Below are 16499 nucleotides of genomic sequence, written 5' to 3'. Positions count from 1 at the left end.
TTGTCTGGAATTACGTCATCTTTACAGAGCTTGTAGGGAGTCCACACGTGTAAACTCCTCCTCTCACGGCAGTAGAAATGATGTTTTGTATCATGTTCAGCTAAATTGTATCTTGGCATTTATGTATGACTCCCACTTCCGCATTACCAGCCCGTGGGAAGCATCGGGAGCTCTGTGTGGACACCTCAAAGAGATGTGTGGGAGGGGAGGGGAAGGCTGGAGACCAGGGAGCCCACCCAAGAGGAAACTCCCTGCACTGTGGCTGCTGGCGACTGGGGAGAGAAATGTGGGGTTCGGATCCCGAGGTGCCTGTGTACCAGAGTTGTGACTACAACGTTCTAGCCAAAATTTTCTGTCCCCACATAGTTTAAAGAAATTGTTTTATCATGGTCCTAGCAGGAACCTTGGTAAGCTGGGCTAGCCTGTCCCCAGGGATTGGTTTCCTTGTCCCTCTTTCTGAGATTGGGACTTGTCCCTTTGTCACCTCATTGTGCTGGTGTTCAGTGCTTGCCGGACTTGTGTGACCTCCCACGGGCAGAGTCTGTATTCTCACGGGCGTCCCGAGCACACAGGGCGCCGTCAGCCGTGCCTTCACGCGACAGCGATGCTGTGGGGTCTGCCAGTGGGAGGAGAGCTGCGTGAGGAGGCTGAGGGGTGCCATGGCTTCTGAGTCACGGGGACATGGACCCGGTGTCTCCAGGCTGTGCTGGGGTGCTTCCGGCACACGGCTTCTCCTCAGCCTTCTGTTCTGTCTTGAAAATCAGTGTGAAGTCTCCTTCTCAAGTACAACCTGTTTGTTTCACGTGTAATTCCTCCGGGTGCGGCTTTGATGGGTGTCGGATCTGTGGAAGTTCATCCCAGTGCACTTACGCCGCAGGTGCTTTGCGTTGTGTCTGTTATGACTCGTTAGAAAGCAAACAGAAAAGACTTTCCCCAAGTCTACAAGTGTGTCTGAGCTCCAGGAAAAGCTGCTGTGCTGCTCCTCTCCCCTTTCAGGCTGTCTTACGGGCACCTTGGTTGCAGGAACATGTGTTGTAAGTTATGACGGACCACGAGGGCAGTTTAAACAGAGAGACATGGTGTGTTGGTGTTTCTGTAGGGTTAGGCGGGTTAATGCCAGACAAGGGCAGCCAGGAGATCCCGTCAGGAGCTCTGCGTGGGTCAGCTCGGGCAGGAGGTGTTGAGCCCAGGGTCTGGGCAGTGGCCGAGGGCTGGACAGAGCAGGCAGACCCCAGGGAGCTGCCGTGGAGAGGACGTGGGGGCACGGGAGGGGCGCCGGGGACGGAGCCTCGTGCCTTGTGAGATGCCCCCCGGGAAGTATGGTCAGGGCGGTGGCTGCGTCATCATCGTGTTTCCTGTAGCTTAGTGTAAAAGCAGTGACACTGACTTCCTAACCTGATAAACTTGATTCCTAGTTCACACACTGTGTGCAAAATTATGTAAAGACGTATAGTTGGTGTCTCAGTGCTTACACATTTAAAGCTTGGATTGAAGCAAATGTAGTGTAAGTCTTCTAAAATTCCACTAAACTAAACTAAAATTTTTTTTCAAGATTTTATTTTGAGGTGCGCCTGGGGGGCTCAGTGGGTTAAACCCGCTGCCTTCGGCTCAGGTCATGGTCTCAGGGTCCTGGGATCAGGCCCTGCATCGGGCTCTCTGCTCGGTGGGGAGCCTGCTTCAGCCTCTCTCTCTGCCTGTCTCTCTGCCTACTTGTGATCTTTGTCAAATAAATAAATAAAATCTTAAAAAAAAAAAAGATTTTATTTTGAAGTAATCTCAACAACCCAATGTGGGGCTTGGACTCACAGTCCTTGGATCAAGGGGCTCATGGTCCACCAAATGAGCCAGCCAGGTGCCCCAAAATGAATGCTTAAATTGAGGTTACCACTGGTTCATTTCTTTTCTTGTCTTTTTTTTTTTTTCCCTTAAGTAGGCTCCATGCCCAGCATGGAGCCCAATGAGGGCCTTGAACTCATGACCCTAAGGTCAAGACTGAGATCCTCAGGAGTCAGCCACTTAAATGACTGAGCCACCCAGATAGCCGCAGGTTCATTTCTTAAAACTTGTTTCGATTTTTAAATGATTAAAGCTGAAAATATCAGCAAAGATTCTTAACGGTGCTTTTAATTCAGCCAATTCAGAGAGGCCCCCAGGACGGGAGTGTGGGAACACTGCTATGGCGGGTTCCTGTAAACACCAGACATGGATTTTGTCTTCCCAGGTTTCATCGACATCTTCTCAGAGTCCAAGGAGGGGCTGGGTGTGCACGCGTCCCTGATCCTGCGCTTCCTGCACCGCAACCGGCTCTCCGGCACGGCCGTGCCCTGCCCCATGCTGGACCACTGCGCCAACGTGTGTGCCATGAGGGCCTCCGTTCTCAAGGAGTCCTTGGACCAGCTGCTCCAGAGGGAGAAGGGTGTGTGCATGCATGCTCTGGGGGCTCCTGAACACGGTCTGTGAGTTGTAGGAGCCAGCACTCTCCCTGCCTTTGGCTCTGGAAACTAGCCTGCCTGCCTGTCCTCCTTCCCTCCCTCCTTCCCTCCCTCCTTCCCTCCCTCCCTTCCTCCTCCCCTCCTTCCCTCCCTTCCTTCCCACTTTTCCTTCCCTTCCTTCCTTCCCTCCTTCCTTCTCTCTTTCCAATTCCCTTCCTCCCTCCCTCCTTCCTTCCTTCTTCTTTCCTTCCCTTCCTCCTTCCTTCCCTCCCTTCCTTCCTTCCCTCCTTCCTTCTCTCCTTCCAATTCCCTTCCTTCCTCCCTCCCTCCTTCCTTCCTTCCTTCCCTTCCTCCTTCCTTCCCTCCCTTCCTCCCTCCCTTCCTGCCTTCCCTTCCTTTCTTCCTTCCCTCTCTCCTTCCAATTCCCTCCTTCCTTCCTTCCTTCCCTTCCTCCTTCCCTTCTTCCTTCCTTCCCACAATTGGCTTCTCTTCATTCAGGTCTCTGCTCAGATGTGACTTAGGGAGGCCTTCCCGCATTACCCTATCTAGTTAATGCCCCCATTCCCCACTTCTGGTCACCATCACCTTTGTAGGTTTAATGGTCTAAATGGCACTACTTGAAGTTGTAAAATTATGATTTCTCTGTGTGTCTACCTTGTTCGTGTCATTATCCTTAGCACTTGGAGCTGGGCCACATAGTAGGTACTCTGTGAGTCGTTGAGTCACTGAGGAAAGCCACTACACGCAGTGTGGACTCACTCAGAAGTTGGGAGTGCCAATAGACTGGTCCGTGGAACGTAGTAGAGTCCGGAAACAGACCCACATGTGTGTGGGAGTAGAGTACCAGAGAGAGTTGGCATTACAAATGGTGGAAAGGCGAATTAGTCAACAAGTGGGGTCAGGGCAACTGGCCAGCCATTTGGAGAGAAAAATAAAGCTAGACTCTTACTACCCCATTCCATTCATGGAAACAAATTTCAGGTGGGTTGAAAGGTCTCACTGCAAAGAGACTTGAAGTGTGGAAGAAAGTAGCCACACCCTGCCCAGCTCCTGGCACAGGGACCTCGCCAAGCAGGATGTGAGACTCAGAAACCATCGGAGATGAAGAAGTTAGATTTTACAAAAGTTCTGTAGAACAGAAACTCAAAGCAGAGTCAAAAGTCTAATGCTATTCTAGGGAACAAAAATGTGTTTTCTAATGTGTGATGACAGACTCCATTTTTTACTAACTCTGAGCTTGGGCACTTAATAACTCTCTGTGCCTTGGTTTCCTCATCTCTGGACTGAACTAGTACAGAGAAGACATCTAGAGAAGTGCCCGGCTCACAGTACGCAGCACCTGTCGCGTGTGTGTGTGTGTGTGTGTGTGTGTGTGTGTGTGTGTGTGTGTGTCTCTCCCCCCCCAGCACACAGCACCTGTCGCGCGCGTGTGTGTGTGTGTGTGTGTGTGTGTGTGTGTGTGTGTCTCTCCCCCCCCACCGTGTCCGTCCCATAACCTACAAACCCGCGAGAGCTTGCGGCCCGGCAGAAAGTAGATGAAGGTAGGACTGGGCCGCTCTCCAGAACACAAGTGGCTTACTAAGTCTCCCACGTATTTAAAGAAATGCCCATTCAAACTGTAAGACACATTTTCTTCTCTTAGTGTGGCTTGCAAATATATCAGTGATTTAAGTATTTTACCATAGTGAGCTCACAGAGCAACCCTCAGACACTTCTGCCTTATAAAGTTTCTTTGGAAGGAGATTTTAAGAAATATTTATTTTTCCAGGGCCAAACTATCAAGGGTATTTATGTTAGATATTTTAAATGACCTTTTTTCCCCCTTCATGAAAGAGATGTCACGTGATAGCATCTGGTTTCCCTGCAGAGAGTCCTGGAGATCTAACCGGAAGCCCGGAGATGGATAAACTCAAGTCAGTAGCAAAGTGTTACGCTTACATAGAAACCTCGTCGAACCCTGCTGACATCGACAAGATGACCAATGGAGAAACGTCGTCGTACTGGCAGTCGGATGGCAGTGCCCGCTCGCACTGGATCCGGTGAGTGCGAGCACAGGGTGGTTCAGAGTGCGAGCGGCTCCTCCTTGCTCTCTCTTACCCCGTCAGCGTGCTCATTGGTCACTTTGTGAATTTTAGAGTATTTTCTACTTAACTGCCTGGTTGTTTTCGTATTGTAAATGACTGTCTGTGGAGATGCTTTAAGAATCAAGCAAAAAGGGGGCACCTGGGCGGCTCAGTGGGTTAAGCCTCTGCCTTCAGCTCGGGTGCTGATCTCAGGGTCCTGGGATTGAGCTGTGCATCGGGCTCTCTGCTCAGCGGGGAGCCTGCTTCCTCCTCTCTCTCTCTTTCTGCCTGCCTCTCTGCCTACCTGTGATCTCTGTAAATAAAATCTTAAAAAAAAAAAAAAGAAGCAAAAGGAATTGCATAAAATCATGCTACCTGGTTCGTGTATTCATAAACATGGATAATTCCTTTACTTGGCATTTTAAGGGAGAAATAGTAATTGACTGATATCTGATCATACTGATCTCAGATTTTTTTCACTAATTTCCCAGGAAGATTAATTACCATAGCAGGCAAGTACTTTTCTTGTGTCAGATGTGATTTTACTTCTTTTTTCTTTTTAAGATTTTATTCATTTATTTGACAGAGGGTCTCAAGCAGGCAGAGAGGCAGGCAGAGAGAGGAAGGGAAGCAGACTCCCTGCTGAGCAGAGAGCCCGATGTGGGGCTCGATCCCATGACCCTGAGATCATGACCTGAGCCGAAAGCAGAGGCTTTAACCCACTGAGCCACCCAGGTGCCCCAGATGTGATTTTACTTCTTAAGCTCCTTTCTGTGCATGAAGAAAATCAGTCTGCTACTGTCTTGACCAGTTTGGCAGAGGAGGAGGGAAGGGGATGAGCAGGAACCCTGGGGTGGAGCTGGGGGCGGTGACCTGGTGTTTCTGGAAGTTCTGAAGCTGCCTTCTACCGTTTTTCCCGCCTCTTCAGAGGATGGGCTAATTTCAGTTGGTGGAGATAGAAATAATTGTCTCGTTCTCTCATGGAGAGTACCTGTGACCTTTTGCCATCTAACTTATAGAAACTCAGTATATTGAGTTCTTTGGATGAGGTTTAGGATTTGCTTCTTGGAGGTACAGTGATTTTTTTTAGGGTGTTCCTAGTATACTTTCCTGCCTACTGATAGCCTAAAAGGAAATGTAAGATTAACCTTGAACTGGAAGAAATCTGAGAGACAGAAAGTTCGGAAGGACTTTTCCAGTTGGCCGTTTTTAGGAGAGGTGGTCTTCGACAATATCAAATACAAGACCGTGGAGATGGGACTCGTGGATCCTGGCAGTTTCGATTCATATAAACACTTGTTTGTGCTCCCTGCGTTTTCCAGCTTAAAAATGAAGCCGGACATTGTGCTTCGACACTTGTCCATCGCAGTGGCTGCCACTGACCAGAGCTACATGCCGCAGCAGGTGACAGTAGCCGTGGGGAGGAGTGCCAGCGATCTGCAGGACGTCCGCGACGTGCACATTCCCAGCAATGTCACCGGCTACGTGACGCTGCTGGAGAACGCCAACATCAGTCAGCTCTGTGAGTCTACCACGAGGCAGCCTGCCTGCTGATTAGGGGGCTGGGGGGCGAGGAAGGGGCCCTTGTCAACGGGAAGGCCTCTGCAGTGGGGAGACTGTCAGGTTTCGTTTGGAGCTTGGATTTGCTTCTTGTCGTGCACATGGAGTAGCCATTATGTCATCTGTGCACTGTTGTAGAAAGTTACGGAAACCCTTCTAAATTAAAAATACTCGATTCTTGTTTCCTTACTGGAAAATTAGAAAAATATAGATAAACAGAAAGTACTCAAATTCTCACTACCCAGGGATTGTCACTGTGAATGTTAGTGTGGTCCTTCCAGATCTTTACTTGTTAGTGTGTGTGTGGGTACACGTGCGTGCACGCGCACACACACACATCTTCAAATGTAGTGTTGTGCATACGTATTCACAAAATGTAATTTTTTTGTATATGTATTTACAAAATGGTGAAATTCTTTCCATGCCGTTTTGTAAATTTTTTAGCACGTTGTCACACCGTGTGTTCTTGCACACCTTTGTTTAGTGATGGAAGAACTTGCCTTAACTTTAAACAGCCCTTTATTCCTGGACATTTAGCTTGTTTCCATTTTTGTACTATTATAACCTTACTTCACACCTGGCATTTCGGAAATAATCACAATTCTGTGATTTCTTTCCAGGCTTTTTTCATTCAGGGAGCTGGGATGCTTCATGTTTTGTCTCATTTCTCCTAATGCTTTCCTGGGCCAAAGGAAGTGTTCTTACTTTGCTCAGAGGAACTGAGGCCTGGGGAGGTAGAGTCTTTGTGTCTCGTCCCCAGGCGAAACAGTGGTTCAGCTTCTGGAGTAGATGCTTTCTGTCTCACACTGTGACGCTCCTTTCTCTCAGTTGTGTCCTTTTTAGCTTATCACCTTCTCCTCTCCAACCCAAATAGGACATTGTGACGGCTCTCACAAGTGAGTCATGCCTGTGTTGTCATCTCTTTGGACTTGATTATTTAAAAGTAAATTCTCACAACAGCTCTGAGGTAGCGGCTCTTTAAATCGAAATTTCAGAACCCTAGCACAAATTCTAGAAATTTTCTTACCGTGTATTGAATCAGGATTTAAAAAATGATCTTTGTGTTTAATTCTCAGGATGCATAAATTCCTATGAAACTTTGTGGTGGACAGGGTTAAGTCACCCCTAAGTTTACTTTCATTTTGTCGATGCTTTTCTGACAAGTTTATTGTATGCTAGCTGCATTGTACATATTATTTATTTCCGGCATCAGAGTATATCTCAAAATTTTCTTTTCAAAATGTGAATTACTATCTTGCTTTTAGTTGGGAGCCTAGCATTTCGGAACTGAAGACGTTAATCCAATACTGAATTTGTTGTTTGCGCTTGACAGATGTCCAGATTAACATAAAACGTTGTCTTAGCGATGGATGTGACACTAGAATTCATGGTCTGAGGGCTGTTGGCTTTCAGAGAGTTAAGAAGTCTGGGGTCTCGGTGTCAGATGCTTCTGCAATCTGGTACTGGTCTCTGCTGACCTCTCTGGTGACGGCGTCCATGGAGACAAACCCTGCCTTTGTCCAGACGGTGCTGCACAACACGCAGTAAGTCACCCTCTCTGCTTTCCCGCCTGTCCAGGTGCCCTCACTGTTCCCTCCTGCTGCAGAGCCCCGGGTGCCCTGGTGTTTCCTGTCTGTGCTTTTGCCTCTAGCCTGGGGAGGGGGTCATGCGTGTTGTTCTGTCCTCCCCCAACCCCCCCCCCCCGGTGGGGGAACAGTTGCTTACGTTCAGGGAGCACTTTGGAGCAGGTACAACCCCTTCGGATGCTGGGCATTACTTACCTCCTCCTGTTGTGAAGCACACACATAAGACTTAGCCCCGTGTCACGGACGAGGGCTGTGACACTCCTGGCGGCACACTGCTGGGCTGGGCGGGGATGTGCCAGTGTGAACCCCAGCCTTGGAACTCCAGGAACTCAGGGAAACCTTCTCTAAGATACTCAGCAAATTCATTTGTAAATGTAGATCACCTTCAAAAATAAAAATTAAAAAAGCAAAAGTAAATTAAAATTTAAAAATAACATTAAAAAATTAAAATTAAATTAAAATTTAACTTAAAAAAATTAAAAATTTAAAAATAAGAAGCCTGACAGGGCAGAAAGACCCAGTTGGAACACACAAGGCAGGAAGCGGTGACATACAGCTTTTTTTTTTTTTTTTTAAATATTATTTATTTATTTGAGAGAGAGAGAGAGACAGTGAGAGAGAGCATGAGCGAGGAGAAGGTCAGAGGGAGAAGCAGACTCCTGTGGAGCCAGGAGCCCGATGTGGGACTCGATCCCAGGACTCCAGGATCATGACCTGAGCTGAAGGCAGTCACTTAACCAACTGAGCCACCCAGGTGCCCCAGACATACAGCTTTTGAAGCGAGGAAGTACCCGTATCGTGCTGAAGTTCGGTCACCGAGAGAGTGATTACCATAGCGGTCCTCTGGATGTCTTCGAGAGTGAGGCTTTCAGCCAGGAACTCTGTGGGCAGTGCCACGCAGGAAGTCATGTTTGTCCATACTCTGTCTTGCTTCCTGCTTAAAAACTTTTTTCAAAAATCAATGAGAAACTTCGAGAGATACCACAAGTACGACGCAAACAACTCTCATTTCCTTCCGAGCCCGTTGACGGTGTTCTGCACACCTGGTGCCCCGTTGTCCCTGAGACTCGAGGCGTGTTTCCTGTCCGCAAGAAGGTTCGCTGCAGCCAGTTCTCAGTGATGCGCAGTGCCGCCTTCGGCTCCTTGGGTCCCGTTTGGGTCCTGTAGGCTGTCCCTGAACCATCCCATGTAGCTGAAGGACCCAGGCCGCGCTTGGCGTTTGCCCCGTCTGCTTCGTCTCCTTCAGTGTAGACCGGTTCCTCCGTCTTTCTTGACCGTTAGGACTTTGACAGTTTGACGTCTGAAGTTACAGGGTTAGTTATCTCCAGGAATATGCTTTGGTTTGTCATGTCAGACGCCATGTTGCCTGATGATTTGGTGTGGGTTTGTGTCTTTGGCAGGAGCGTCACGGAAGCGATGGTCTGTCCTCCTGCACCCGTCGGGGTCGCGGAACGTTAGCGTGTCCTCTTACTAGTGCTGCTCGTGTCAGCTTTGATCCCTTGAAGCAAGGGGAGTCTGCCAGAGTTTCCACCTTAGTGGGGTTTTTTGTCGTGGCGATTAGTAGGCGTCTCGTGAGGAGGTGCTTCTAGACTGTAAGCATCCCTCTGTCCTCAGACTTTGTATCGGTGTGGACTCCTGACGCCGCGTTAGTCACGGGCTTGTGGTGACGGTCACAGTGGTGACGTGTAGTTGGCTCGGATTTGGCCAGTGGGAACCCCTTTGGTCTGGCTCTGTGTCCTTTTGACGTGTCCGCGGCAACATGGTACACTTCTTCACTTTCTTCGAGAACAACAAGATACTGCGGGCCCGCCTCGAAGGCTCCCTGCCCCAGTCCTGGATCCCCTGCTGTCTCGGGGAGCCGCTGGCCCGCTGGGCGGGGGATGGGAGTTCGACACAAAACGCACGGGCCCCCGGCTCCTCTCAGGCCCCCTGAGCAGACCCCGCGGGAAAGGGCACCTTTGTATATAAGTAGTGTGCATGTGTGTGTACGTGACACACATTCACACCCGTGGTCATTTCTGTATCTGTGGTGCTGAGACCTCTAGGCTTTGGCCTGACCCTCCCGCCTCTAATCCTGCATGACTGCATTAGACAGTGTTGGCGGACAGTGGTAGTGCGTGTTCTCGGTTTCCTCTCTCTGCATTTGAGCCTCCCTTCTCGGATAACGACAAAACTGCCGCCATCCTCCCTACTTACCCGTGTAACCCGCCTCCATCTCCCCTGCCCTTGCCTGGACACCCTCCTCCCCGACTCCCGCAGTCGCTGTGGCCATCCTTGGGCACGTGCCCTGCTCGTTGGGTCCCCTCGCCCAGCGCCAGGTGCCTTCCTCAGTGCTCACCTTCCCTGCCAGGCCATCCCTTTGTGCACATACCTTTCTCATGCCCCTCGGTGACCTCCCCTCAGACACACACGAGTGCCTGCCTTGTACAGCCCTCCTTTGTGGACTGAATTCTCAGGAAGGGATGGAAGATGAGCTTCTACCTTAATTTTATAAAGATAGGCCAAGTTTGTTGAGCAATGGATATGTTTAAAGTTTATATTTCTAAACAGTTGTAATATTAATCTGCAGTTACGTTTTCACTCCTAATGTTTAAATATCAGGGATCTAAAACTACTGTAAGTTTTTTTGAAGAAAATGAATGAGGAAAAATAAAAAGAATTATTATGAAACAAAAGTGTTGTACCAGTAGAAATAAGTCTGGTAAATCGCTGTGTGCTCACGTGCGTTGGGCCTCCCGGAGCAGCTGCCTTTCGTGTGGCTACGCGGGTCCTGGCAGAGTGGGGAGGAGCGTGAGAGGGAGGGACGTTGACACTGTGTCGGCCTTGCTGCGCCGTCTCTGTTGGGGTGGGAGGAGTACCGCTGAGGGTGCTCGTGATTGGTACCTCGAGCGAACTGCTGGCTGTAGCATCTTGACTTCCTTTTGCATGCCTTCATGTTGTTCGTGGTGCGCTCACTCAGGAGAACTTTTGGGGGATTCAGAGAGATCAGCGTAAGAGCAGGCGAGAGAAGAGAAGCCCCGAAGCAGACATTAAGGTAGAGAGGCAGGAAACGCAGGGAGGAGCAGAAGCCCTGACGAGTGCTCCTGGTCAGGAGGGAAGAGAATCGGTGGCCTGTCTTGGATACCACTGATCTTAAGAGGGGACACACGACCTGAGCTTCTTCTGGGCCAAACACTGCTCTGCCTCCAGGGTCACATTTTGTAGGAACTATGGGGCTTCTTTCCATCAGGGATGCATGTCTTCTGCCCACCCTACATGAAATGAAGATGAGATCCCGAAGGCTGGACTAAGTCTCTGTGGAGGGAAATGGACTCTTAAAAGAGAGAATAAATAAAATTGAAGGAAACTCCACGGACTGACTTGGGACTGTGACTCCTGGGGGAGGGGCTGGTTTGACGTTGTGTCCCAGGCTCTCTGCAGGGACACTGTGTTCATGAGGGACTGATCCTAGCAGGCGTCAACGGTTTGGTGTTCATCGAGCAGTTTTAAGTCAGGGTTTTGCCTGGTCGGTTCTGACTTTCCGTCTCACACTTGCAGGAAGGCACTGCAGCACATGCCTCCGCTTTCCCTCTCACCAGGATCTACAGATTTCTCGACTTTCCTGTCTCCCAACGTTCTAGAAGAAGTGGACAGCTTCCTCATAAGGATAACTAGGTAAAGTCAAGGTTGATGAGGTGGGGCTTGTAGAGGGTAGAGGGTCTATATGCTTGTTAAGTCTTTAAAAACATTTTTTAAAATCTTCTACAGATCAGCACTAAACATGGCTCGTGTTTAGTGACTGAAGAAAAGGTGAAACCATGGTTCAGCCCTCTGAGCTCCATTATGTAGCCACACCACCTGACCTCAGGGGGCGGGGTGGGGGGGGCCCTCTGATGCAGCCGGAACGGGTGTCTCAGAGACCCCAGTACAGAAGCTGTCAGCTTCCTGGGAGCCCCAGCCCATGGCCTCTCCAGGCGCCCATGTGCCTCTCTGCACAGGGACAAGTCTGTGGGCCTGGGTGAGGCTCCTTAGTCTGGCTTGCTAGATATGCTGCTTGCTGTGGGGACGGCTCTGTTCTGTGTCCACCGTGCCCTGTGTCGGGGCACAGGCCCAGTCCCGAGACCCCAGGACAGTGTCAGGAGTTTCAGTGCAATGTGTTTAATGAGCGGGAGAAGAGTAGAGTCTGGCTCAGGTTGCTCGTGCCTGAGGGAGTGAGCCCTCGAGCCCCTGGCCCCTGGCATTGTTAGCAGCAGGGCCTTACCGTAGCGGCTCCTGCACTTGTGGCGTCTGTGTTTGCTTTATAAAGCTGGACTGGTTGAAACTGATGCTGTTAGCGTTGTTTACTAGTTACAGGTTAATAACGGCACAGAGGGGAGGATTTAATGTCCTCGTCCTCTGGGTTGATTTCGTTTTCCTGTAGATTACTTTGAGGATTTTGAGTATTTGTGACCCAGGTAGAGAAAGCATCGGATAGGTGGATCTCACTGATGGTGGTCAGTTACGTGGGCGTGGGGCTGCCTGGATTTCCTCGCGTCGTTAAGAAGTGAGACGTTCTTCCTCTTTGTTTCCAGCTGCTGCTCGACTCCCGAGGTGGAGCTAACCCTTCTGGCCTTTGCACTGGCAAGAGGAAGTGTTGCCAAGGTGCTGAGCTCTTTGTGCGCCATCAGTGAGCATCTGGACACGCAGTACGATGCCTCGTCCCTCATCGCCTCCATGGCGTCCGTCAGGCAGAGCCTGCTGCTTAAATACGGTAAATAAGTGGGGCGCGGCAGATGGGCCCTGACACCGTCGCTAACCTGGCATCTCACTTACTTCCTCGAGCGGTTCCCACCGACCCCGTGATTCTGGGCCGAACATATCCTCTCCTCTGGGGGCCAGCAGGGAGAAGGAGGCTGTGGGTTCCTTGACGGAAGCATCAGAAGAGGGCCTGAGTGTCCCCTAGGCTGTACTTCCAGGATTTGCTGGCCAGACCACTTGGGCTCTGTGGTCAGCCGGTCACCAGCCATCCTCGATGAGGTGCAGATGCGTCTCTCTGCACAGACAGGAGGCTGGGAAGTTGGAGTCCCTCCCTTCTGGGGGGGCGGGACCTGACCCAGACCACAGCACTAAGCATCCTGGTCTGAGACTGCTCCCTGTGCGGGCTGCATGCCCGACCGTGCCCGACCCCGCTTTCCTGCCTGGGCCCGGCCACCATCCCCTTTAGCACTTTCCCACTGACTCAGGATGGGCCCCCCAACCCTCATCAGCTGGTATGTGAGGAACAACTCTCGTGCCATCCCGGCCTCTGGCAGCGACATGTCTGCCCAGAGTACAGTATTGGGTCCCGTCTCCTTCTGCCCCCTCCTTCTAGGGGCAGACTGTGCTGTTTCTGCCATGGTATTGGTACCTTTGCCTAACACAACTTAATGATTCATTTTATGTTTAGTATTTAAGGTCAGATAATTGACATCTTGTAAATCCAGTTTGCCCCCTAAATTTGAAAAGGTCACTTTTTGGTGGGGTCGGAGCCCATAACAGGCACGGCTGGATGGGAGGGATCCGTACGTAGTGTTTGGAAGGTACCATCCAGGGAAGTTACCAGTTCTGATGAGCAGCTGTTTGGGCAGGAATACCAGAGAGGGGAGGGACGCGGGATGGAGTGTTTGCACAGGCAGTGTTATGGGTTGGGTTATAGGTTAATGGGTATTCGTTATAGTATTAGTAACACAAAGGAGAAGGAAAAGCTTTCAAGTCGTTGTAGCAAACGGTGCTTTCTAAAAATCTTGAAACTTTCAAACTTTGGCCGCAGTTATATTAAAGAAACAAGACCTAAGACCCTAAGATACTATATATATTTGAATGCAATTGTAAAAAAAATAAAAAATAAAAAAAAGCGCAGCTGTAATAAAATTAGCTGTTGGCTCCAGAACACGATTTTGGGGCTCCCTCTCCCAGACATGTTGAATGTGTGGCATCAGTCTCTGTCTTACAGCGCGTTTTGTTTCTGAGGAGTGGTTATTCTGGAGTCCTCTGCTTGGACTCACGTAGGGACATAAAACTGTGCTTGGTCTCGTCAGGAGAGCAGAGAAGGATGGTGTCCACTTCTCTGTTTCAGCTGGAAGCAGGTGCATTCCAGCAGGTGTGTTTCCCGTCATCCGCATTGCCCACCTGCTCTCCAGTCCTACGGACGTGCCTGCTAGTTTTATTTTTCGTGCTACACCAGCTTAAGGCTCTTATTCTCTCTTCACTTTGTCCAGGTAAACCTCTTCAGCTGATCCTTCAGGCCTGTGATGTCAAAGGGAAAGAAGAGAAGTCAGGACCGGAAAACCTCCTGGTGGAGCCGTGGACCAGAGACGGTGAGTGGTTGGTCCGTGCGCGTGTGGGAACGGGTAGGCTGCGGCACGCAGGGCCATGGGCTGCACAGCAGATTGGCCCGCACGGCCGTGGCTCTTGAATCATCTGTCTGCTCTCCTTATCGCAGCCTTGTTCTCCGCTGGGTGTGGGTCACCCTAACGACTGCTGAGTGCTGGAGAGCTCTCGGTTCTGGAAAGCAAGGACTCTTCCTTTTGGAAGATTAAAAAGTTACCGCTTTTAAATTCAGATTATCTTTCTGTGGTGTTACCCTAAAGCATTAAGAAACGCAGCAGATCTGAGGCGGGATACTGTTGGAAAGGAGGGTATTTCTCGGCGGACGCCTCTGGATCGGGTGTGTCTGGAGGAATCTCCCTGCTTGGGGGCTGTCGGCATGGTAGCTGCGAGGCGCTGCCCTGCGCGGTGGTGGGCCCTTGCCCTCATCGGGGGTCTGTCTCTTCCTCCTCCGTCTCACCAGCCAGCCGGTTCATCTCCTGCACGCGCCGCCTTGCGCTCGCTGCCCTGCTTAGGACATTGCCGATGCAGCCCAGGAAGGGGAGTCTTCTGGCCGTTACCGAGCACTGGCCGGGCTTGCCTGGCCTTGGATTTGCTTTCTCCTTGGCCTTCCTCACAGCGGTGCAGGCCGCATGTGTTCTCTGTGGTCACTTCTTCTCTGTCGTGTCCCCTGCGTTTGTGCTCCTCCCCGAGGCACCTCCTCTGGCTGCGGACCTCGCCTGCTGTAGACTTTCACGCAGGTCACACTTGCTGCGGTCCTCTCCATGCAGCGCGGCCTCCGCAGGGACATTTCCTTCCCCGCGTCCCTCCCCTGTCCCACTGAGGACCGCTAAGGGCCACGCAGGCTGCGCACTGCCCGCCACGGCGTGGGGCACGGGGGGAGCGCTCTTCGTGGGGAGGCTTCGTGTTCCCCAAGTGCCGGGAGGTGCGTGTTCCGGAGGCGTGTCTGCCTGCCATGTCCTCCCTGCCGAGGGAGCCCGCACGTGGCCCTCCGGAGTGCCAGTAGTCCTGTCCGCTGCTCGCCGGGATTGCCAGGGCTGCCCGGAGACTGACGATGTGCGTTTGTCCAGTTCTGCAGCTCTGCGACTGGTTATTCTCTTTGCTGTCATTTTGAGAGAGTGAACTGGGGGGAATGGTACCCACACAGACGGAGTGTGAGGGCATCCCAGGAGCAGCTGCGTGTTTTTTACCAAGGATGGGAAGAGCCAGTTCTGTGTTTACCTTTCAGGCTTTGTGGGTTTATTTTGGCCTTTAGAGAACCCTTCGCGTGTGTGTTGGTGGCAGGGCCGCTGAAAGAGAGTCTGGCTCTCTTGAGGCCGTTACGGCTTCAGCGGCTGCGAGCCGCGGGCTAGCGGCTGCCCACATCTGCGCACGTGGTCCCTGCCGAGCGGCCGGGTCCTGCCACAGCGGCTCTGCTGTGAGTCCATGTTCCTGTGCGTTTCATGTTCTTGGTTTCAGTGACACATTCCACGTGTTGCCGTGTGGAGGTTCCAGTTCAGACAGTTCTGCTGATGCAGTTCGGTGCATCAGACGCGGGTGTGGTCTTCGGGGCTTGCGTGGGTAGACGGGTTGCGGGCGTTTGCGGCTCCAGGACAGCGGCGTGGGCACGTGTGTGAGTTCTGTCAGCTGCAGGGGCGCGGGAGAGAAAGGAAGCCTGGGTCTAGCAGCCGACCTTTTTGTGAGTTACTGAAGGATAATTAACAACAACAAAAGAGGTAAACCATGACTTTCATACAAATGAAAGACGAACAGTTACACTTTTATTTATGTCATTGATTCGTGAGGGCCCAGTAAGGTGTTACGAACAGTTCACAGGAGAATTCATATGATATGTACAGACCAACGAATGCCAGCAGGAGTCCACAGAGAGACACAAAACTGACCAACACTCGAGTGTGGTTCATGGAGCCGTGAGATCGCTCACAGACAGTGAGCGCTGGAGGTCGCCCGCAGAGTGTGCCCACGGAACACCCATTTCAGAGTCTCGCACAGGCTTTCCTGACACTGTTCCAGAAGCCTCATCATCCCTCTGTCGTGCTCTAGGCCCATGTCCTCTGTCAGTAGTTGGGCGTCAGGTGCAGTTTTAGGAATGGCACAAAAAGATAACTGGTTGTCCGGTCTTATTTCTGCTCGAATTTAAGTCATAGTCTTTATCGACTTTGTTCCTTGATCGTCAGAGCAGGGCTGCGGTGTGGTCGAGGAGACCGTCCCTAGCCACTGTCTGTTACCTGGGCCTTGGCAGTGAGCTCACACCTATGCAGAGGGGAAATCTCTTTTTGCTTTTTATGAAAATACCAGGCAGACTAGTTCCCCGCCACCACACGCAAAGGATCTGGTGTGCTTGGTTGGTCTTAGTTCTTAGGGTTATGACAGATGAGTTGGCCATCCTCACCTCAGTGTCTCCTTTTGCAGGGTTTCTTACAGAGACTGGGAAGACCAGAGCAAGTACCATTTTTTCTACAGGAACTGAATCTGCGTTCCAAGTTACACAGATCAGAATTATGGTAATTCTCATACTCCCTTCTTTAAGCAAC

At 51.0% G+C, this 16499-nt stretch overlaps 1 protein-coding gene across 3 annotated transcripts in view; it reads left to right on the top strand.

Annotated features, from left to right (window-relative positions):
• LOC111161221 (zinc finger ZZ-type and EF-hand domain containing 1) overlaps nucleotides 1-16499 on the top strand; it is a 98393-nt gene that overhangs the window by 16352 nt on the left and 65542 nt on the right. For all 3 annotated transcript variants that reach the window (XM_022524811.1, XM_022524810.1, XM_022524809.1), the window contains exons 3-10: nucleotides 2222-2416; nucleotides 4300-4471; nucleotides 5818-6017; nucleotides 7389-7599; nucleotides 11179-11295; nucleotides 12192-12370; nucleotides 13857-13955; nucleotides 16378-16469. In XM_022524811.1, coding sequence (XP_022380519.1) covers nucleotides 2222-2416; nucleotides 4300-4471; nucleotides 5818-6017; nucleotides 7389-7599; nucleotides 11179-11295; nucleotides 12192-12370; nucleotides 13857-13955; nucleotides 16378-16469 — 1265 coding nt within the window. The remainder of the gene's footprint in view (nucleotides 1-2221; nucleotides 2417-4299; nucleotides 4472-5817; nucleotides 6018-7388; nucleotides 7600-11178; nucleotides 11296-12191; nucleotides 12371-13856; nucleotides 13956-16377; nucleotides 16470-16499) is intronic.

The sequence above is a fragment of the Enhydra lutris genome, unplaced genomic scaffold, assembly GCF_002288905.1.
Source record: "Enhydra lutris kenyoni isolate GAN:26980312 unplaced genomic scaffold, ASM228890v2 scaffoldscaffold82, whole genome shotgun sequence".
NCBI lineage: Eukaryota > Metazoa > Chordata > Mammalia > Carnivora > Mustelidae > Enhydra > Enhydra lutris.
Note: the sequence above shows the minus strand (reverse complement) of the source record. Positions and strands in the feature narration are given on the sequence as shown.